At 36.9% G+C, this 23,399-nt stretch overlaps 1 protein-coding gene across 1 annotated transcript in view; it reads left to right on the top strand.

The window, feature by feature from the left end:
* Positions 1 to 23,399, top strand: part of CLIC4 (chloride intracellular channel 4) — a 73,711-nt gene that overhangs the window by 34,485 nt on the left and 15,827 nt on the right. Inside the window, exons 2-4 of the mRNA XM_058304085.2 lie at positions 3,035 to 3,144; positions 11,798 to 11,923; positions 22,746 to 22,852. Coding sequence (XP_058160068.1) covers positions 3,035 to 3,144; positions 11,798 to 11,923; positions 22,746 to 22,852 — 343 coding nt within the window. The remainder of the gene's footprint in view (positions 1 to 3,034; positions 3,145 to 11,797; positions 11,924 to 22,745; positions 22,853 to 23,399) is intronic.

The raw sequence follows: 23,399 nt of genomic DNA, 5'->3' as shown, positions 1-23,399 counted from the left end.
TGCTGAGTCAGCTCTCTGTGGCACTTGCGGGCTGGAGGCTCTCTGCAGCTTGCGGGTGAGCCTGCCTTCACAAGGAGGCCCCGGGATGAGAACCCAGGGCCTCCCATATGGTAGACAGGAGCCCAGCTTATTGAGCTGCAGTTCCCCACCTACATTCTTTTGCCCATGGATAGCTAGTTTTCCCAGCACCATTAGTTGAAGAGACTGTTCTTTCCCAATTGAGTAGACTTGGCATCTTTGTTGAAAATCAGTTGGCCTTATGTATGAGGGTTCATTTCTGAACTCATTTTGATTCCATTGGTCTATGTCCTTGTGCCAGTACCATGCTGGTTTTTTTTTTGTTGTTTGTTTGTTTTTTAATGCTGTTGATTACTGTGGCTGTGTAATAAGTTTTTTTTTAAGGTTTTATTTTATTTATTTCTCCCTGCACCACCACCCCCATTGTTTGCGCTTGCTGTCTGCTAGTTGTCTTGCTTTTTTTTTTCTTAGGAGGCACTGTGAACTGAAACCCGGACCTCCCATGTGGGAGGGAGGCACCTAATTATTTGAGCCACATCTGCTTCCTGTTTGTTGTGTCTCTCGTGTTTTTTCATCATGCTGCACCAGCTTGTCACACCAGCCCATTCTGCCAGGCCGGTGCATCAGCTTGCTGTCTTGCTTGTTCTCTTTAGGAGGCACTAGGAACTGAACTTGGGACCTCTCATGTGGTAGGTGGGGGCCCAACTGCTGGAGCACATCTGCTTCCCTTTGTAATGAGTTTTAAAATCAGAAAATGTGAGTCCCCCAACTTGATTCTTCTTTTTCAAGATGACTTTGGCTATTTGGGGCCCCTTATCCTTCCTTATACACTTGATGACTGTCCTCCATTTCTGCAGATAAGGCTGTTGAACTATTGATTGGGATTGTGTTAAATCTGTGAATTACTTTGAGTAGAATAGACATCTTAACAATATTTAGTCTTCCAATCAATGAACACAGTTTCCTTCCATTTAATTAGGTCTTCTGTGCTTTCTTTTAGTAATATTGTGTAGTTTTCCATGTACAAGTCCTTTACATCTTGTTTAAATTTATTACTATATATTTGATTCTTCTGGTAGCTCTAGTAGCTTTGTGGATTTTTCAGGATTTTCTATATATAGGATCATGACAATTGCAAATAGGGAAAGATTTTTACTTCTTCCTTTCCAATTTGGTTGCACTTTATTTCTTTTTCTTGCCTGATTGCTCTGGCTAAAACTTTCAGAACAGTGTTGAATAACAGTGGTGACATTAGGCATCCTTGTCTTGTTCCTGATCTTAGAGGGAAATCTTTCGATCTTTCACCATTGAGTATGAAATTAGTTGTGTGTTTTTTATATATGCCCTTAATCATATTGAGGAATTTTCCTTCTATTTCTTCTTTCCTAGTGTTTTTCTCAAGAAAGGATGCTGGTTTTGTCAAATGCTTTTTTGTGTCAGTTGAGATCATCATGTGTTTTTTTTCCCTTTGTTTTATTAATGTGGCATATTGCATTAATTGATTTTCTTATATTGACACACCCTTGCATACCTTGAATAAATTCTACTTGATTAAGATGTATACTTATTTTAATTTGCTGTTGGATTTTGATTGCTTTTATTTTGTTGAAGATTTCCCTAGGTTATTCTTAATCATAATAACGTTTTCAAACTAGTTGCTTTGAGGCCTTCTTCAGGAAGTAAGTTTTTGTACAAGTTGTAATATTGGGATTTAATCTGATCCATTCACTCTGACCTTAATTCTGTGTATATTTTGTCACTAATAAAGAATGTTCCTATTTTTTCCTTAAATGGAGCTCAATTATAATTGTCCCATGCTATCTGATTAGGGTAGGATTCTGGGATCTTTGTTATACCCATTTTTTTTTTAATGTTTTAGGACCCCCCCATTAGTTTAGGAATTAATGAATTTATTGATGTAGGATTTTACCGAAATACCTTTGAAATTTTAGAGTTTCTTTAGGAGGATAAACAGTACTTCACCAACATCTTATCTTTGAATGACTTCTTGAAGGGTTTTCTTGCTTTTCTCTGAGTAGATGTCATGGTGAAGAGTGCCGATATTAATACCTACTAAGTGACACAGCACTCTTTCCTAGCATGCTAGCTCTCTCTTTTTCCTCCTTTTCCTTCTTCCTTCCTTCTCCCCCTCTCACCCCCAAAGCTTTAGTGTTTACATTTCGTTCACAGCTTGATAGAGGGCTGCAAATCGGTTCCTCCTTCCTTTTAAATCTTGAGGCATATATAATTAAAGATTTGTTCCACTATGATTTTTCAGTTAAGTTCTACCTCATGGTTTAGGGGAGTCAACTGTCCATTAATTAAGTAGGATTATAAGTAACTATCATAAAGATATCTTGTTATTTTCTTACTCCCTGAAGGAATGTGTGAAACATGTAATAGGATACTTATAAAGAATATATATTTTTTTAAAATGGAAAGGTGGTATTGGTGGTTATTTAACTCTTTGGAGACAGGCACACCTACAGGTTTCTCTTTTTATGTTGCCATATAAACAATACTGTCTCATACGAGAAATGTCTTTTAAATTTCATAAAATCCATGAGAGACTGTCTTTGTCCTGAAGCAAGGCTATATGTGCCTTCTAGGGATTGGATAGACCTGTGCTATTCAGTATGGTAGCTATTAGCCACATGTAGCTATTTAAATTTAAAATAATTGAAACAATAAAATGAAAAATTCAGTTCATACTAGCCACATTTCCAATTCTCAATAGGCATGTATCACTAGTAGATATTGTATTGGACAGAACAAATATAGAACATTTCCCTCATTGCAACAGATTCTTTGGACAGTGCTGTAGTTGACTGACCATTTCTAAGAAGGGAAAGAGGCAAAGGAAAGAGTGTATAGTAATAAGGATCTGGTTTTTATCCTTCCTTCCACGATGCAACTTTTCTTGTCTTGTATCCTTGATTAAAATTGAGGAAGAGGTCTCACATTTTGAGTATTATCAATATGACCTTACTTTTTAACATTTACTTCTGTTTTTCAGGCTGGCAGTGATGGTGAAAGCATAGGAAACTGCCCCTTCTCCCAGAGGCTCTTCATGATTCTTTGGCTAAAAGGAGTCGTATTTAGTGTCACGACTGTTGACCTGAAAAGGTAAGACAACATTGCAGTTTGGGATCAATTTAAATTGAGAGTGTATACTTTATTGTCTTTTCACTTTGAACCTTTCCCCACCCCTTCCTTTGATTGCATATGTTCATTAAAGGAAATATATTGTATTAAGGTTCAGCTGATTTATGGATAAACCTAAGTATTACGTGAACTCACATTGTCAGTAAATTGCATGTGGCCACTTAGTTCTTTTAGGAACTTCTTGTATGTTCACGTTAAATTTCATGAGCAGCACTGAAAGCAGGTTTTAGTATGAATGCAGTTTACATCTTTGAGCTTTCCAATGTAAACATGGAGCTATGCAGAACTTTCTAAGCAGACAGCTTTTTAAAAAAATCTCAGATGTGCTAGCATGTAGCTTTTATAACCTTGATCCTTAAAGACAAGAATGGAATTTTAAGAGACTGAATACTGTTCTGGTCTATTTCATTTAATCTGCTTCTCAGAGAATAACTGGAGTTTTCTGTATCACAATTTTAATCATATTTGGTTAAATGTAATAGTAAAAGAACAATTATCCATGGCCCTATAATTGTTCTTATTAGTTGAAGAGTTATTTCTAGCATTCTTTCCGTAGACGGGAGTGGAAAGCCCTGAGAAGAGCTTCTACTCTCCCTTAGCAAATAGGTCTCAGATGTGAAGAAGTCCTACTTCCAAAATAAAAAGAAAAGATTTAAATCAAGGGTTAAGAATGTTTGTTCCAACAGAATATCGGGTATTTGGCTATGGGAATCTGTTCCTCTTGTCCCAAATGCCACAACATGGTTTGCTGTTTATGACTTGATATATTAAAAAACAAACAAACAGCAAACCATGTTGTATGCAGGGAGACAGCACTGACAGCCCGTTAACGATGGGTGGCAAAACTCACATCTGTTTCTTTCTGTGGGTATCACATACTGAGAGTTACCTGAGACTTGTAATCTCATTCTTAGTTCTAGGTTGGCATGCTCTACAGTCTTAGTCATATTCTTAAAATTTATTCTTTCTTTACTGCCATTGCCACGTACTTGTGATTTTGCAGGCTTAAAATGTATTTATTGAACATGAGCCATTAAGTCTTCCAGGAACCCTTTTGGAATGAATATAGAGATAAGCCTTTGGGGATAATAAGAGTTAAAACCTAAGCTCTTAGAAGGACATTATCTAGTTTATGTTGGACAGAACTGTGGTAAAAATGAAATAATTCAAGTAGTTACCCTTTTATTACTGTTTGTTTCCTACATACATTCACAAAGGAAGTCTCTCAATATAACCCCTAAAAATAGACAGTGCCGTCAGGCACACACCCTTACAGTGTCCTTAAATACATGGATTTCTCCTATTCCATTTTTGGCTTGGAGCAAGTGAGTTGACTGCCATGCTCTGAAAAAGCCGCCTTTGAACAAACAGCTCAAAACAGGGCTTAATTGTGGTTCATACCAGCAATAGCGCTTCAAAGAATGGGAATCTGTAGTTCAAAAAAGGAAGTGAGCTTACTAAGGTTACTCCAAAGTTGTCTCTTATTTTATTTTTCATTTACAAACTTTTTAAGGTATTGTTCTTGTAAACTGGTGGATATTTGAGGATTTGTAGATGTTTAAGGGTAACGTACTCAACATGTAAAAAGTGACACATGGGGAGTAGGTATGAAGTGCGCAAGTCCCCATAACTAGAAAATATTGCCACTCAAAGAAATGTGTTTATTTCGTTGGGCTTTGTGTAAAACCAATAGTAGAGAACCTTTAAAATTGGAGCCTGTATTTTTAGTTTCTCATAAAAAATTTTAGGTCTCCAGTACATCTAAAAAATACTTAGGACAATTGAAAATATACAAGTGTATGTGGTAATGAGACTCTTTCTCCTGTGGTCATCAATTGCCCCTTCACAGAGATAACTGCTTTTAGGCTTGTTATTTATCCTCCCAGGCTTTTTCTATGATTTTATATACTTAAATATAAAAATATACAGTCTTGAACAAGATATCAACGAGAAGGTACCCCAAAAAGAGGGTGAACATTCACTCAAAAACTAGTGTAAAATAAAGCCATAGAAGAATAAAACATCCTGTAGTAAAAAGTACCTTTCATAATATATTCTTAATTTTAAACCATTAAATATGACTGTTTTTAGAAAGCAGTGGTGGAGAAAAGGCCTATGGTGCTTATTTTTCTGCTTTTCCTGATAATTGCCTAGTAACCCAGTGAAAAGTACTGATCCAAGAACAAACCAGTGGAGAGCAATAAAATGCTGCTGAGAGCTATTCAGCAGTCTACTTTTTGCTCTGAAAAATGATAGTTATATGAAATTTCATCCATAGGAACAAACCTGTTTCTAGTTCTGGCACTCTGTGATATGTTCTCTTTGAATCTCAATTGGAATTAATAATTGTGCTGGCTATGTGAGATTTTGAACAATCTCCCATTACTTGCCTTCCATTGCAGCCTTAATGGCTTTTGTGGGAGTCATTTCTAAACCTAATTTTCTGTTCATGCTGCAATTTTATTTAATAACTTTTTTAGATTAAAAAGTGCCCAGGCTTCAGAAGGCATTTAAATTTATATCAGCTGCCATTTTAACAAGAGCTTCAATAAGTAGAAATGAAAATATTAAAATTCGGTGCATAGTTAAAGATGTTATCACACATTATCTAATGGGGCTCACCCAAGGTAGAAAGTACCAGGAGCAGAAACCTGTGCTGTGTGGAGATAGCCCTGTCACTGATTCACTGGGCTTTTGGGAAAGCTGCTTCATCAACTTGGGTCAGTTTCTTCATATTTAAACTTAGGAAAAAGGAAGGGAATACTCAGATTTCTTCAGTGTCTACTGTGTACTCCTTACTGTTAGATCTTAGTTAAATCTGTTGGTGCCACAGATGAACCTGAGAGATGGGCAAGGAGAAGAGAAAGAACATCATACTTGAACTTTAAGGAGAACGAGAGGCAGAAGGACAGACATGCTGAGACACTGACTGGGATATGGCTTATTGTGGTCATATGGTGATACATATTTGTTGGAATAAACTTCTTTGGTTTTGAGAAATAGGGATAGAAATAATTGGGAAAAAATAGCTTTTTCTGTTAAAGCAATATTATGCTATATCACCACTGAGTAAAATCCCTTCTTCATGGTATTTTCTCTGAGGGAAATAAGTTGGAGAAGACCACTTTAAAAAAAGTCTGAGAAATATGTTTTCATTCTCCCATTCCCACCTTAAATATCTTTTGCATTGTCACTAATGATTCTCTTCCTCTTCAAATGTAAATATACCATTTGTAACTTACTGTGTGAGTCAGACCCAATTTGAGTCAGACAAATTTTATGCTATCATAAAGTTTTGGAAGATCATCATGATACTTGAACAATTTTATAATGTTTTACAATGGAACCCTGAAACTGATATTTCTGCATTTTAGCCATTATAAACTCTGAACAAAATCTCACTTCCAATCAGATTGTTCAGATAGTTTTACTTTCCGTATCATGTCTCTGTAATTCTACCCATCTGAAAGTCTTCAGCCTGTTGAGAAATCAGTTTGATTTCCAGGTAGATCCTCGTAATAGCAGCATGGATGACATATACAGAGAGACTAAATGGAGCGAAACAGGCCAGCCTTTTTAGAGAAACTGTTTCCTGCTGCTGGCTGGTCAGGAAAGTACAGACCCTTTGTAAGGTTCATTTGAGTTACATGAGCCCCCTGTTGAAATAGTCCTAAAATTCAAGATAAATGTGTTCCATGAATGCATTTGCAATTGTGTTATGTACACACGAGAGAGAACTTCAGTGCCACGTTTCTTTATGTTCTTTTTCAAAATGATCAGAGATGATAAATACTGTTGAGGCCACTAGGAACTGAATTAGAATTATAGAAGCTATATTTGAAGACTTTTTGTGGGTGTCATTTTGCTTAAAATGATTGATCCACAAATTGATATTAAAGTATACAAAGATTATCAATGTAACAAATTTAATAAAAATAAAGTCTCTGAATTGCTTGAACTGGGACAAATAAACAAAACACTAGGAGTCTTTTTTTTTTTTTTTTAAAGATTTATTTATTTCTTTCTCTCCCCTTCCCTCTCCCACTCCGGTTGTCTGTTCTCTGTGCCTATTTGCTGCGTCTTTGTCCGCTTCTGGTGTCATCAGTGGCACAGGAATCTGTGTTTCTTTTGGTTGCGTCATCTTGTGTCAGCTCTCCATGTGTGCAGCGCCATTCCTGGGCAGGCTGCACTTTTTTTTGTGCTGGGCGGCTCTCCTTATGGGGCGCACTCCTTGCGTGTGGGGCTCCCCTATGCGGGGACACCCCTGCGTGGCAGGGCACTCCTTGCGCACATCAGAGCGCGCGTGGGCCAGCTCCACACGGGTCAAGGAGGCCCGGGGTTTGAACCATGAACCTCCCATGTGGTAGATGGTTGCCCTAACCACTGTGCCAAGTCGCCGCCCACACTAGGAGTCTTGATGTGTGTATTTTGGGTTGTGTTTTGGTGAGTCCTTGATTCACTCACTTAGTGACTTTAATATTACTCGAGCCAGAATACAACAAATGTAGTGTAGTATAAAGTATTCTGAAATGGGATTCTGTGACTCCTTTTTAAATTAGCTTATATAGTTTACGGCATTCTCTTGATCTGTGTGAATTAGGGTTTTTTTAAAAAAATCAATTTTATTCATACCTATTAATAAAGCATACTATCCATCAAAAGTGTACAATCCATTGGAATTGTACAATTAGTAGTATTTGGTATAATCACATAGTTGTACATTCATCACTTCAGTCATTATTAGGACATTTTCAGTATTCCAATGACAATAATAGTAAACAAAACAAAAAAAAATGTTCTACCCCGTAATAATCATCTCTCAGTCTTTCTATGCTTCCCCTGCCATACATGGCTGCTATTGTGTTTCCATGTTTCTAGTTTATATGTATTTATATTTTGTATAGATGGAGTCAAACAACATGTAGTACCTTTTTTCTAGTTTCTTGTACTTAGTATATTTCCTTTTTCTTTTCTACCCTTTAATTGAAGATTATTAGTATATTAGTAAACACTATTGTCCATATTTTGCTTTGGTTGTATTTTTGCCAGATATTAATATCTTGTAACATTAATGTACATTTGTTTGGTTTCAAAGAAAAGCAGTCTTATATATGGAGTGTTACCCATACTCATTTCACATGAGATTTTGCTATGCTCTACAGTATCATGTGTGAATTTGAGTGAGTGGTTGAATATTTATCGAAGGCTTTTATGAAGCAAACCAAAGATATCCTAAAATTTTTAGCCTTTGTCCATAGATTCAAATTTCAGTTATCTCAAACTGCAGTTCCTGTAATGTTAAGTTTCTGTGACGCATCTGTACGATGAACCTTTGTGCGTCAAAATCTCTTGAGGCCACAAAGTGCCAGGTGATGACTAGAAGTTGAAAAATCTTAGATTCTGTTTGATCGATGACCTGACATAGCTGTAAGGGAATTACCTCACTACTTGTCCATTTATTTGAATTTTTTTAGAGGCACTAAAGTTTCTTGTCAAATCTACTTTCACTTGGATTGAGGACCTAACATAGGGTGTCCTTCATCTCAACAGTTAATCATGGAAAATAGTTTGTTGTTTTTAATCTCTGTATTAAAAAAGCAGAAACAAATTGACTATTCATTAGTCATGCATGTTAATGAACAACTGGTAATGATATGCCTGGTTTCACTTTCCTCAGTTGTATATATGTCTAAATTAATCAGATTTCTTATTACCACTCAGATAGATAGTGCTAGAAAACCAGTTATGAACTGTCAGACTCTTGTTAATGTGATACTGAAAGTAGCAGTGCTTTTCACATGCATAATTTTGGTTAATTTACTTTGGCATACATTGCTTGATTTGATCTTTATAGGCAAAGCAGGTCTTATACCCATAGTATGGATCAGGAAACCCAGATTGTGATTTACTTAGTCATGTACCTGGTGAATGGCAGAGCTATTTGATTTGGGACTTCTATCAGGTCATCAGGTCCTTTTATTTGCTCTTTGGTTCTTTCTTCTCTTCCATGCTATCTTTCTCCTTCCTTTAATAAATATTTTTGTTTGGAGGGCTTAAAAGCACTTATAATTAATTGTAGACATAATAACTATAGGAATAATGCTTGGCCCTGTATCTAAATATGGATCATTTTAAAGCACTGATCCCTTTCTTCCCCTTTACCCAACTCCACCCTGTTCATGGAAAAATTATTTTTGGAAAGACAGATGTATATTATAACCTTATACTTAGTCATTTAGTTGACTTTATTAGTCATAAAAATATTGATGGAAATGCTTTATAACTTTAGAATGAGCAAATTATTTTCCAGATGATCACAATTTGAATCTAACAAGATTAAAGAACATTCCTAGTTATTACAGGCATAATTTCATGAGGGAAGTATGTGTTCTCTTTCTACTGTGTATTTTCTATGAATTTTATTATCCCTACTTGCTTTGATCAGTTACTGCTGTACCTCTTTTTTTTTTTTAAACCTTTTAAATTTTAAAATTAATAAAAGATTTGGAAAATAAGCATATAAACCATAAACTGTTTGGGGAGATTGTGTTCAAGATCTTCCTGAGTTGAGGAGGAAAATAATTGTAAGCTGGAACAAATGAGAGTCTGTGAGGAGAATGTGAGTGGAGAGTTGAAGACCAGTGATGACTGTGGTCCTGGACATGCTGCCACATGTGGCGATCAAGGAAGGGCAGGTGGGGAGTAAGGAGTAAAAAGAATAATGGAAAGAAACTGAGGAAATGGAGAATTAAAAAGGATTAGTTCTAATTTGGATTTAAAGAATTAACTGGAAGCTTATAATCTTACCTCATTTAAACAGACGTGGGTCTGGAAAACCTTACTCTTGTATTCCCATCATTGTGTGTACAGCTTTACCTTGTCAGACCACAGAGTGCTCAGTCAAAAAACCAGAGCTGGAAACCAAATACCATTTTTACCTTTAAGTCCTCCTTTTTATGGAGTTTGATAGAAAACATACCTTATTCTTCTTTGGTGTTGGAGGGAGATATGGTCTAGAATTTGGGTAGGGAAGAAGGCTCTGAGTTAGAACATTAAAATTGGACTAATCAGGTAAGTTAGACTTTGTGTCTTGATAGGGATATGGATGTGACTCAACCCCAGTTGGGCTCTTGTCTACCATATAGGAGGTCCAGGGTTTGATGCCCACGGCCTCCTGGTGAGGGTAAGCTGACCCACGTAGAGTGCCGGCCCTGCGTAGGAATGCTACCCTGCATGGGAATGTCGCCCCGTGCAGGAGTGTCAGCCAAAGCAGAGAGCTGGCACAGCAAGATGACGCAGCAAGAGACACAGACGAGAGAAAACAAGAAGACATGGCAGAACAGGGAGATGCGGTGGCACAAGAGAGTAATCACCTCTTTCCCACTCCAGAAAATCCCAGAATCGGTTCCTGGACCTGCCTAATGAGAATACAAGCAGGCACAGAAGAACACACAGCAAATGGACACAGAGAGCAGACAATGGGGGAATAGGGTGGGGGTGAGGGAGGAGAAATAAATAAAAAACAAATATTAAGAAAAAATATGTGTATATATATATATATATATAATATATAAAAAGCACTGTCCAAACCTAATTTGAGAGGAAGGAAGGAAGGAAAGAAAAGAATGAATGACACTGGAGAAATTAATAAAGCTGGGCTGTAAAACTGAGTTTAGTGTTTGAAAATTCTTTTTAATGACAAAGTATTTACCTTCATGATAAACTTATAGATATCCTTTATTTTATTCAAATTCTGTGCGTTTGTAGTCCTTAAAAAAGGAAGGAAGCCCAATTCAAAAATAAGATAAATATCTCTATGGGCTAGATATGGAATAGAAATCCAGGGAATAGGACAGAAACCATAAATCTGATGTGTACTCTGGTTCCAAAGCAGGCAGAGATAGTCAGGGATTTGATTTCCTCAGGAATAAAGTAATTAAAGGTGGTTTACTGCTTGAAACCAGGGCCTGGCAGAAGGCTTTTGTGCCAATTAAAGAAAGTTAGAAAACAGCTGCTTACTTCTGCCAGTCTATTTTGCCTTTTACCTCTGCATGGCACTGTATATTTATTGAAATAATTTCAATATTAGATAGTCTAACCTGGTGATCTTCCCCCCCCCCAATGAATCTGGGCTTCCAGGAAAATGGAAAAGTGGTAGCATCAGAATTTGTAATTTTTCTATTGTAATCAGCTATTCATCTCCCCCTCCCCTTTTTTTTTTTACAAAAATATGAAAGCCTGGAAAAATTTTGGCATATTTATCTCTACACAGTGAGTTGGTGCCAGAGTTGAGCCCAGAGGCTTTCTCAAGTCTTTTGTTTTCTTTTTACTCTATTAATATTTCTGTTAAGCACCTTAGTTAAATTTGGAATTAGAATGAAGGATTCTCTTTTGGTTAAAATTAAAACTCAATTTTCTTAACATAAATTACGTGCTTTGTGGAGGCTTGTTTCTTATTAGAGTATTAAATTGCAACTGTCATACTAAGTGGAAAACGTTCTATTCCTTGTTCATTTTTATGTATTTTAAAATTTAGAACTACTCAGAATTTAAGGTATTGTTGCCTTCTTAGAGTAAAAAATAATCATATTTTGACCACTGTTTTTCCTAACAGGAAGCCTGCAGACCTGCAGAACTTGGCTCCCGGGACCCACCCACCATTTATAACTTTCAACAATGAAGTCAAAACGGATGTAAATAAGATTGAAGAATTTCTTGAAGAAGTCTTGTGCCCTCCCAAGTGAGTATCAAAGAAAATATGCATGGAAATATTGCCACTTCTCTAAAGCTTTGTCTTATCTGGCCCTGAGAGACCTTTCTCTTGTGCTGCTTAAGTTAAATTTTCACAGTGTTAATATGGAATAATTAGGACTTTCTTCTTTTTTTTTAAAACAAATTTTATTGGTGTGTAGTAATAAAACATGCAAATACCATGGATTGTATACTAAGACTCTCTTCTAAGTTTGCTTATAATTAATGCTACTTAGATATCAGATTTTGCTTCTGGCTAGGCCAATAAGCCATACTAGAAGCCATACTACAAGGTGGGAATCCAGCCAAGCTATAGAGTACTGGTAAAAGTTGGTTTGGGGACACATGAGGTAGGTCAGGAGAGACAGGTTATTTGAGTGATTTAGGTCCCAAACTGAACTCCACAGCCAGAATGTCTAAGCAAGAATTTGGTGCAGTCTATTGGGGGATTTGCTGTCAGGCCATCTTAAAGAACTTTCTGATGCCAAAAAAGTCAAAGGAATTGACTTTGAGACTGTGAACCTGGCATTCAGAGTTTTGTATTTACTTGTTTTGGGTTTTCCAGGTCCCCATCTCCTGTATATCAGCCCACTTGGCTAATGACTTTATTTTTATTTATTTATTTATTTTTAAAGACTTATTTATTTTTATTTATTTCTCTCCCTTCCCCCCCCCCCCCATTTGTCTGCTCTCTGTGTCCATTCGCTGTGTGTTCTTCTGTGACCGCTTCTATCCTTATCAGCGGCACCTGGACTCTGTGTTTCTTTTTTGTTGCGTCATCTTGCTGTGTCAGCTCTCCATGTGTGCGGCGCCATTTTTGGGCAGGCTGCACTTTGATATTTTGCACTGGGCACCTCTCCTTATGGGGTGCACTGCTTATGCGTAGGGCTCCCCTACATGGGGGACACCCCTGTGTGGCACGGCACTCCTTGCACGCATCAGCACTGCACATGGGCCAGCTCCACACAGGTCAAGGAGGCCCGAGGTTTGAACTATGGACCTCCCATGTGGAAGGCGGATGCCCTATCCATTGGGTCAAATCCGCTTCCCGGCTAATTAATTTAAAATGCCCAGTTATTTCCTATTTGTTGGGTAGAATTGAGGAATAGATGTACTGAATGATAATTACCTAAATTGCAGATACGTAGTTTTGCATCATCCTGTAATCCTGGTATAGATTTAAAGCATTATTGGTCTCTTTTAGGCTTTTCTTTTAGGCTTTTCAGACGCTTCAGTCTTTTCCTCTGTCCCAACCCTTTATTGCTAGTTAACTTGATCCCATGTTCAGATACATTTCCAGGAATGGAATTATTGGTTGGAAGGTCCTAAAATAGTTCCTTTCCCTGTCCCTGTCCCTGTCCCTGTCCCTGTCCCTGTCCCTGTCCCTTTCCCTTTCCCTGTCCCTTTCCCTGTCCCTGCCCCTTTCTCTTTCCCTTTCCCTTTCTTTTCTTCTTTGTTACTGGGTAACAAAGCACTATGGATATAATAGTGAATACGACACAAGTGCAGGTGGGGGGAGGTGTACAGAATGGGAAGAATAATTTTGAATACATAGTGTTTCTTTTTGGGACCTGAAGGTGGCCATTGAGTGTGCTGGAGCATAGTATGCTGGGTTGGGGACAACAGGTGGGAGGAGTGCTAGAAGTCTGAGAGATGATGATTTGGTCTACAGCTAACCTGTCTTCTGTTGTGAACAGAACTGTTCTCTGTTTAACAATCCATTGCTAAGCCTAAAATTGCATTTTCTTAATCCTTTTTTATGCTGTACTCTAAAAGCTTATCCTCTTCCTGTCCTCAGAATTGCAAGCTTCTTTCATCTCTGCTCTCTAGGAGTCCTAACCTTCCTTCCATCCTCAGTAAAGTTGTATCTCTAGTTCAACGTTAGTAAAATTATACCTTGACTTTTTTTCCTCCTAGGCCATGTATATAATTAGAATATCAATAAATCAAAACTGGAGATTTTATAAAATATAAATGGAAGCTTTATACATGTTATTAAGGAACTATTATGAACATGCATTCCAGCTTAGTGGACATAACTTTTGAGAGTTTGTTGCATAATGGAACCTACTTGATCCCTTTTTATTTGCAAAACTCTGATAGCTCTGAGGAAAGTTCCATATTTGCCAGCTTGCCCTCTGACACTAATTTACAGTGCTTTCTCTCTCATAACTATAGATCATTCATCAACATTAAATTGTAAATAGAGAAAACAGTTTGAATGATTTTCATTCATTCTCTGTGAAGGAAACTATTTTCTCTTAAAGCATTGTCTGAAGTGCTTATTGTGTAAATCTTAAGTATTTAAGCTTTTAATGATCATCGTGCTGATAACATACAAAACTTAAGTAACGTGGACATTTTCTTATGTTTTCTTGCCTTCAACAACAACAAAAATCAAGAATTTTCATTATTCCTTCTTATTTCTCTCTGGGGCAATAGACATTAAGAGAAATATTAGCGCTAATATTAAACTATTCTAGTTTCTTGGCTTTGGATTAGATTGATGTCATAGCTTTGGATTGGACCTTGAAAATAAACATGTTCACTTTACTTTTTATATATAGAAATGTCAGCACCTTTACTTTTTGGGCCATATTCATAGAGATACTATAATCAAACATGGTTATTCCTTTCAGTTTAGGTTAAATACTTGAATATTTTTCTATTAGAAAGTGTTCATATTGTGCTAAATTCTCTCTAGGGACAGTTTTCTTGTTTTTGTGTTGTAATTTATATTCTGAAGAGAGTTTTAAAATAATTTTAAAAATTTTACTCCAGAAGGGGTTATTCTTGATGATGCTAATGCCTCTGCTGTTACTTACATTTGCGTGCTTATTAATGTACCTTGCACAATGCTTTGTGGATTATTTTTTGGGTTATCTCAGTTAATTCTTACAAAGACTTTATGAAGAAATCGAAAATTAGTAATCAAATAATTTGTCCAAAGTTTCACCGTTAATGGTGGCAGAGCTGAGATACTTTCAAAACCTGATGGATACAGATTTTAAAAACCTGTTTCCTCTATTTTCTACATTTTACTTCTCATTTAGTTGGGCTTTGCTTTTATAAAAAAGGAACAAATATAAGTCTTCAATTGGGATGATGCTTTACTGAGGACAAAATTAGAGACTAGCTCTAGATTAGAGGAAGGGAGAAACACCAAAGATAGTTTACTTGACTACAATGAGCAAGTGGGACTGAAGGTGGTTGTTAAACTTAATTCAGTGAATCCTTTAAAAAAGAAGGTGAGGGAGGATTATGGGAAAATAGCAGAGTAAGAAGTTCTAGAAGTCTGTCCCTCCACCAAAACAACTATTCAAACTGTCAGGAACTGTCTAAATTAACTGTTTGGGAACTTCTGGCATCTAGTGGAACATGGCAGCATTCAGGGAAGAGCTGGACAAAGCATCTGATAAATTGCAGTAAATACCAATGAATTTCATCCCCCACCCAGTAGCTACCATTCCCCAGCTGCTTTTCAACAGCAGATTTGATCAGGTAGAAGAAAGGATCAGTGAACTTGAAGAAAAGACTATTGAAATTATCCAATGTGAGGAGCCAAAAGGAAAAATAATGAAGAAAGATGAACAGAGTCTGAGGAACCTGTGGGGCCACCATCAAGCATACAAACATATGCATCATTGGAGACCAAGAAAGGTCAGAGAGAAAGGGCAGAAAAACTATTTGAAGAAATAATGGCTGACAGCTTCCCAAATCTGATAAAAGACATGAATATGAACGTAATGATACTCAATAAACTCTAAGCAGGATAGACTGTAAGATATCTACACCAAGACACATTGGGATTTGAACAATTTTGATATAAAGTCAGAAAAGATTTTGAAAGCAGCAAAAGAAAAGTGACTTGCTATGTACAAGGGATCCCTAATAATATTAACAGCGGATTTTTTCACTAGAAACCATGGAGGCCAGAATACAGTGGAATAGTATATTTAAAAGTCCCTAAAGAAAAAACTGTCAATCAAGAATTCAATATCTGGCACAACTATCCTTCAAAAAATGAAGGAGAAATGTAGACATATACAAATAAATAAAAGCTGAAAGAGTTAATTACTAAAAGACCTGCCCTATAAGAAATGCTAAAGGAAGTCATTCAGGCTGAAATAAAAGGACACTGAGCAGTAACTTGAAGGCATAAGAACAAATAAAGAATGTTGGTATAGGTAATTACATAGGTAAATATAAAATCCTGAATTATTATCCCTTTATAACTGCTTTTCCCCTCCCTCGATGACTTACCAGGCAAGTATGTAAAATAACATTTTAAATCTATGTTAACGGTCATGCAATGTATAAAGATGTAATCTGAGACAATAACAATAGAAAGTGAAAGGGATGGAAATATATAGGAATAGAGTTTGTATACTACTGAAACTAGGTTGGTACTAGTCAAACTAGGTCATTCTTAGTTTAAGATGCTAATGATAATTACAAAGCTAATCACTAAAAAACTAAAAATATGGAGAAAAGGAAAGAAGAAGGGAATAAATATTTTTAAAAGTCAGTAATGGAATAATTGAGGACCAAAAAACATATTGGATATACAGAAAAAAAAATAGCTGTATGGCAGAAATAAATTCTTCCTTTTCAGTTATTACCTTAAATGACAATGGATTAAACTTCCTTAATAGTTTGAGAGATTGGTAGATTGGCAGAAAAAGCATGATCCACCTACTTGCTTTCCACAAGACTCACTTTAGGTATAGAAACACGGAAAGGTTGAAAGTAAAAGGTTGGAAAAAGATATTCCATGCAAACAGTAATTAAGAATAATAAACACGCAGAAGTCATTTGGGTTTCTGTAAACTTTTAATGAACAATTTGAGAAGGTAATTTAAAAAATCAACTCCATTTACAATAGCATCTAAAGGAATAAAATATCTAGGAATGTATTTATCCAAGGAGGTAAAAGACTTGTATGCTAAAAAATATAAAACATTGCTGAAAGAAACTAAATAATTGGAAAGGTTCATGAATTGGAGGATGTAATACTGCCTAAAATGTTCTACAGATGCAACGCAATCCCTATTAAAATTCCAGCAGCCTTTTGCAGAAATTATAAAACTTATCTTCAAATTCATGTGGAGTTGCAAAGAACCCTGAATATCCAAACCAACTTTAAGAAAGAAGAACTTTCTCAAAGATGCCAACTGCATCTGGAAACAATAGGCTCTTCAACAAATAGTGCTAGGACAACTGGAAATTAACATGCAAAGGAATGAATGTGGCCCCCTACCTCTCACTGTATACAAAAATTAATTCAAATTAGATCCAAGACTGAATAGTATAAAACCTTTACAAGAAAACATAGGGAAATATCTTCAGGATGAACCTTGTAGTGCACACTGGGTTTTTAGATTTTATGCCAAATGCATGAGCAATGAAAGAAAAAAGTAGATAAAATGGACTTCATCAAAATTTCAAACTTTTGTGCATCAAAGAACATTATCAAAAAAGTGAAAATCTATCTATAGAATGCTAGAAAATGTTTAAAAACCATAAATCTGGAAATGGTTTACTTTCCATAATATGTAAGGAACTCCTACAACCCATAGAAAAGACAACTGAATTAAAAAATGGACCAAGGATTTAAAAGACACTTCTATGAAAATGATATTCCAGTGTCCAATAAGTATACAAAAAGATGCTAAGCATCACAAGCCATTTGAAAAATGCAAAGTACAATGACAATATACCACTTCATACTCATTAAGGTGGCTATTATTAAAGAAGCTGGAGTTAAGTGTTGGGGAGAATGTGGAGAAATAGGAACCCTTGTACATGGTTGGTGCAACTACTGTGGAAAACAGTTTAGCAGTTTTCCACAGTGGTTGCCAGGGATAACCAGGAAAGGTGAACTATTGCTAAATGAGTTTGAGTTTTGGTTTGGGTGATAAAACATAGTTTGGAAAAAGGTAGTGGTTAAAAGTTGTACAATGTAGGGAAGTGGACTTGGCCCCATGGATAGGGCATCTGCCTACCACATGGGAGGTCCGCGGTTCAAATTCCGGGCCTCCTTGACCCGTGTGAAGGTGGCCAATGTGCAGTGCTGATGCGCACAAGGAGTGCCGTGCCACGCAGGGGTGTCTCCCATGTAGGGGAGCCCCATGCATAAGCAGTGTGCCCCATAAGGAGAGCCGCTCAGTGTGAAAGAAAGTGCAGCCTGCCCAAGAATGGCGCCGCACACACAGAGAGCTGACACAGCAAGATGACGGAACAAAAAGAAACACAGATTCCCGGTGCTGCTGCTAAGGATAGAAGCGACCACAGAAGAACACACAGCGAATGGATACAGAGAGCAGACAACAGGGCGGGGGGGAGGAGGGAGGGAAAAATAAATAAAAAATCTTAAAAAAAAAAAGTTGCACAATGTAATCAATGCACTTAAATGTCAAAGAATTTTCCAGTTTACATGGGTGAAATGATATTTATATTATATACCACAACTAAAAGTAAATTTTAAAAAATTATGTGAGGTATAACTTTTTAAAAAAAGGTTTATTTTTTACATTTATTTTTCTCTGTCTCCCCACTCCTTCTCATTGTTTGCACTTGCCGTGTCTGTTCATTGTGTGCTTGCCTTCTCTTTGGAAGCACCAGAACCAAACCTGGGACCTCCCATGTGGGAGAGAGGTGCCTAATCGCTTAAGTCATCTCTGCTCCCTGCTTTGCTGTGTCTCTAATTATATTTTCCTTCTTGTGTCTCTTTGTTGCATCATCTTAATGTGTCAGCTCGCCACACCAATCTGTTTTGTTAGTTCGCTGTGCTTGTCTTCTTTAGGAGGCACTGGGAACCGATCCTGGGACCTCCTGTGTGGTAGGTGGGAGCTCAATTGGTTGAACCACATCCACTTCCCTGAAGTATAACTTCTGATGAATTTTTATTTATATGCATTGAAAATACAGGAAGCAGTTTGTGTTGGAAATGCCCTTGGTGCTATCTATTGCCCTTCATGTGACATGCTGATAAAACAGTATCATTTCTGTCACGCAGAATTGTTTCTAGAGAATGAGTGTTGGGAGGAGGAGGTTTCTAGGACCACCACATGCATTTCTTTTCCTTTTATTCATTCTTGGACACTCACAGACCATGCTGGCTATTTGCTTTTTCCCTCTGGGACAAGGAGGTCTTTAGAGCCTTAACTATTGGGGATCTTCCTTCACACTCTTAAATTGTAACCTTATTGTTTCTAGATAGGTTGAGGAGAAACAGAGAAGAGTTGTGAAAACTGGTAGACTAGAATCTAGTGTTTCTAATAACAAGATTTTGACATTAGATGATATTGAAACAAAATGTTTTTGTGTGAGCACTTCCTGATTTAATAATGACGAATATAGATAAATCCAGGAATTGTTCAGAATTGAGAAACTCATGAAAAACTTAACGAACTTTTGCTGTTCCAAGAACTATAGTTTTTTAAGTGAACTTTCTCTTATATCCTTTGGGCAAATTATTTATTTTGTTCAGTTCCCCTTGCTTGAATGAAGGAACTTTTGTCAAAAAGAATTGAGGGGGGGTTGATGTGGCTCAGTGGTTGAGTGCAGGCTTCCCACATACGAGGTCCAGGGCTCAATCCCTGGTCCAGTACCTCACCAAAAAAAAAAAAAGAAAAAGGCATTGAAACTTAGATTTTTAACTGTAGCAGGCCTATGTAATTGGCTAACTTCTGATGAAAGGATAGCAGGAAGATAGAAGGGTAGAGGAAAGCACCATAATTTTGGAGAGCTCTATACAGTGGTAAGCCTTTTATTATTATTTTAAATGAGAAGTACAGAAATGAAAATTGAATTTCAGAATCTGACCTCTAAGGATAATTCAATAGGCTGTATAACCAGCCTTTATTTTTATTATAAACTGAGAAAGACAATGTTTATCTTTCTTAAAAGGTTGGAAATATTCCTAGCAAGTCTACTGTAAGTAGTCTGTGATGGAATATAGCATAAAGGACTGATTAGAAAGTACATTGTATGCTCACAGCCTTTGTACATAGCCTTTTATGAATTCTGTTTCTGTTATATGTCAAAATGAAGGCTTACTATAATTAAATTATTGCTTGATCAAGTTGCTTGCTAAAATTCATAATAATTGATGCAGCGGACTTGGCCCAGTGGTTAGGGCGTCCGTCTACCACATGGGAGGTCGGCGGTTCAAACCCCGGGCCTCCTTGACCCGTGTGGAGCTGGCCCATGCGCAGTGCTGATGCGCGCAAGGAGTGCCGTGCCACGCAGGGGTGTCCCCCACGTAGGAGAGCTGCCCAGCGCCAAAGAAAGTGCAGCCTGCCCAGGAATGGTGCCACCCACACGGAGAGCTGACACAGCAAGATGACGCAACTAGAAGAGACACTGATTCCCGCGCCACTGACAACAACAGAAGGGGACAAAGAAGACACAGCAAATAGACACAGAGAACAGACAACCGGGGAAGGGGAGAGAAATAAATAAATAAATCTTTAAAAAAGGAAAAAAAAAACCTGGTATTTTGGGTGTATGTGGGGAGTGATGCCAAAAAAGTTAGCAACTGATTTGAACCTACTAGTTGAGAATTTAGATTTATCTTTTAGAGAGTACCTGACCAATAATAGAAAAAAAAAAACATGCTTTGGGGAGAGGAAATTTGAGTTTTAGTTTTAGCTGTATTTTTAACTAGTCAAGTGACTTTGGGGCCAAGTTCGTAAGCTTTCTGGAACATAATTTCTTTTTAAGCAAAATGAGAGAATTGAGGTGAATGAGCTCTTGCAGCTATAGTTTTATTTGGATTAAAATAATGGTACAAATATAATAATTTGTATGGATTGGGAAGAATACTTTAGAGAACCATGTTTTTTGTGTGTGGTTTTTTTTTTTTTTGAACAATGTATTCCATATGAATGAAAAGTATGCTGATTGCAAGTCTTTTTTCATTCTTACCTGTTTACTAAAATACGACTCTGTTTGGAGCTTTTTTGTATATTTTTGTCTATTTGTAAAGTGGTAAGTATACTTCCATATGCTCATCATTACATCCCCAGCACTTAGTACATTACCTGGCACATAGTAGATACTCAATAATTGTAAGAATGCAGATACAGAAGCATGAATAAATAATTTATGAATGGTCTATAATTCAAGCCTGCCTTCTTTAAGCTGTTTTCACAGTTATGAGGTTTTCTTTTTTAGAAAAAGTAGTTCCAACTAAATATGGGTTATGGAAAAGAATTTTGGAAATTTGGCTAGAGGAATACATAGATGTATTCAAGAGGCACCTACATCCCTGGCACTGTTTTTGTTTGGAATGAGTCAGTGAAGGTACTGTATTAAAAGCAATGAACAGATTTTAAACTGCAGTCCAGTTGTTTTTATAATTGAAGGAAAATCTAGGCATTTCGGACCTGGAGTTAACTACTATTTCAGCACAGGCAGAAAATCAAAAGGAGAGTAAAGGTTTGTATAGATAGGAAATATGTAAAACCAGGTGAAACTTTGCTATAATTGTTCACTGGAAAACTTTATGTAATAATATAGTTATATTTATAAGAGATATAAAACTTAAAAATTGAGAGATATTTGGAGACTTCATAGACCTATTAAGTAAAAATACCTTGAGCATATAGTGTTAAAGATGTATTTTATATCCTCCTTACCAATTTAGTACTTTGCTCAATTTTTAGAGGCTGTATCTTTTCCTGAATTCAAAATAGTAAATCGAAGAAATATGACTGTAAAAACTAACCTGAAACTACAGTTTTCAAATATCTCCCCTTCATTTTTAATTTAAAGAAGAGTGCAAGATAGCATATTAAAATTTATGAATAAAGAAAAATAACTAGTTCAGTGTAATAATTTCCCCCCCCCCAAGCTTTATGGTCCCCGAGCCCTTTTTTTTCCAGTGAAATTTTGTAGTAGAACTTTTAAGATGATTAATCTTCCCTAAAATGGTGTTAAGAATCTGAATTCTTTTAGTTCTCACTCACTGGAGCTGATGTAAGCTTCGCTGAAGGGAAGAGTGAATAGTTGAGCTTTTTTCACATGCATTTTCCAATTTAAGGAAGAAATACACATATTTGGAAACATGTTCAGCACTGGTTTGTGTGTGTTTGAAACACATGTTTTTGTGATTTTTATTTTTAAAGCTGGTGCAGGTACCCTTTGGTTGCCAAGAATATGACCGTGGGAAGCGGACTTGGCCCAATGGATAGGGCATCTGCCAACCACATGGGAGGTCCGCAGTTCAAACCCCGGGCCTCCTTGACCCATGTGGAGCTGGCCCATGCGCAGTGCTGATTGTGCAAGGAGTACCGTGTCACGCAGGGGTGTCCCCTGCATAGGGGAGCCTGATGCGCAAGGAGTGCACCCCATAAGGAGAGCTGCCCAGCGCGAAAGAAAGTGCAGCCTGCCCAGGAATGGTGCCTCACACACGGAGAGCTGACACAGTAAGATGATGCAACAAAAAGAAACACAGATTCCCCGTGCTGCTGATAAGGATAGAAGCGGTCACAGAAGAACACACAGCGATTGGACACAGAGAACAGACGACTAGCGGGGAGGGGAGAGAAAGAAAATAAATAAATAAATAGATAAAGAAATCTTTAAAAAAGGAATATGAACGTGTCAACAATAACCCTGTGGGGGCCTTGGTTCAGCAGGGGAAAAAAAATCATCAAAACATCAAAAAACATGATGGCCTTTTTTAGAGCAATAACTATAAAAAGATGTCTAGTGACTGCTAGCACTATGGTTTGTTGGTTGAGAGAACTTACGCTAATGCATCTTTGGAGGATCTATAATCCATTTTCACTTTTTCTGTTTAGGTACTTAAAGCTTTCACCAAAACATCCGGAATCAAATACTGCTGGAATGGACATCTTTGCCAAATTCTCTGCATTTATAAAGAATTCAAAGCCAGAGGCTAATGAAGGTAAAATGAAAAACAAGAAATAGAATTATCACTGCAATTACAAAAAACTGCAAAACAAAATTATATATGACGGTGTTTATAAGTGATATTTTGTAGTCCAGGTATTTTCCTAATTATTAGAAACTAGCTTTCAGAGTTGATCATAGATTTGATGATAAAATGAGGTGAGTCCTTAAATTGCTGTTTTTGTATATTTCTAGCTAGCGGCATAGTGGATGCTTGATAAAATGTTTGTTGAAAGGGTTTTTTTCCCCTCATACTTTTCTAAGACATTACTGTGAAGGTGACTTTGCAAATAATTCATAGTGCATGAAAATCTAATGGATTGTGTGGTTGTGATGGTTTGGAATGCCTGTGTTAGCTTAAATTAAACTATTACTAAATTTTTTTTATTTTTCTGTGCCAGCAGCTTAAAATCAGCTTGGGTAGGTAGTTCTGTGTGTGTGCTAACTACCCTTACAGAACAAGTTTTGTAGTTGCTTAGGAGGGCAGTTATACTCAGTAGCCTTCCAAATTTCTGTGTATTGTATAAAGTAGGATTTTAGTT

Source organism: Dasypus novemcinctus, chromosome 9 (genome assembly GCF_030445035.2).
Source record: "Dasypus novemcinctus isolate mDasNov1 chromosome 9, mDasNov1.1.hap2, whole genome shotgun sequence".
Lineage (NCBI taxonomy): Eukaryota > Metazoa > Chordata > Mammalia > Cingulata > Dasypodidae > Dasypus > Dasypus novemcinctus.
This window is presented reverse-complemented; position numbering and strand designations above follow the sequence as displayed.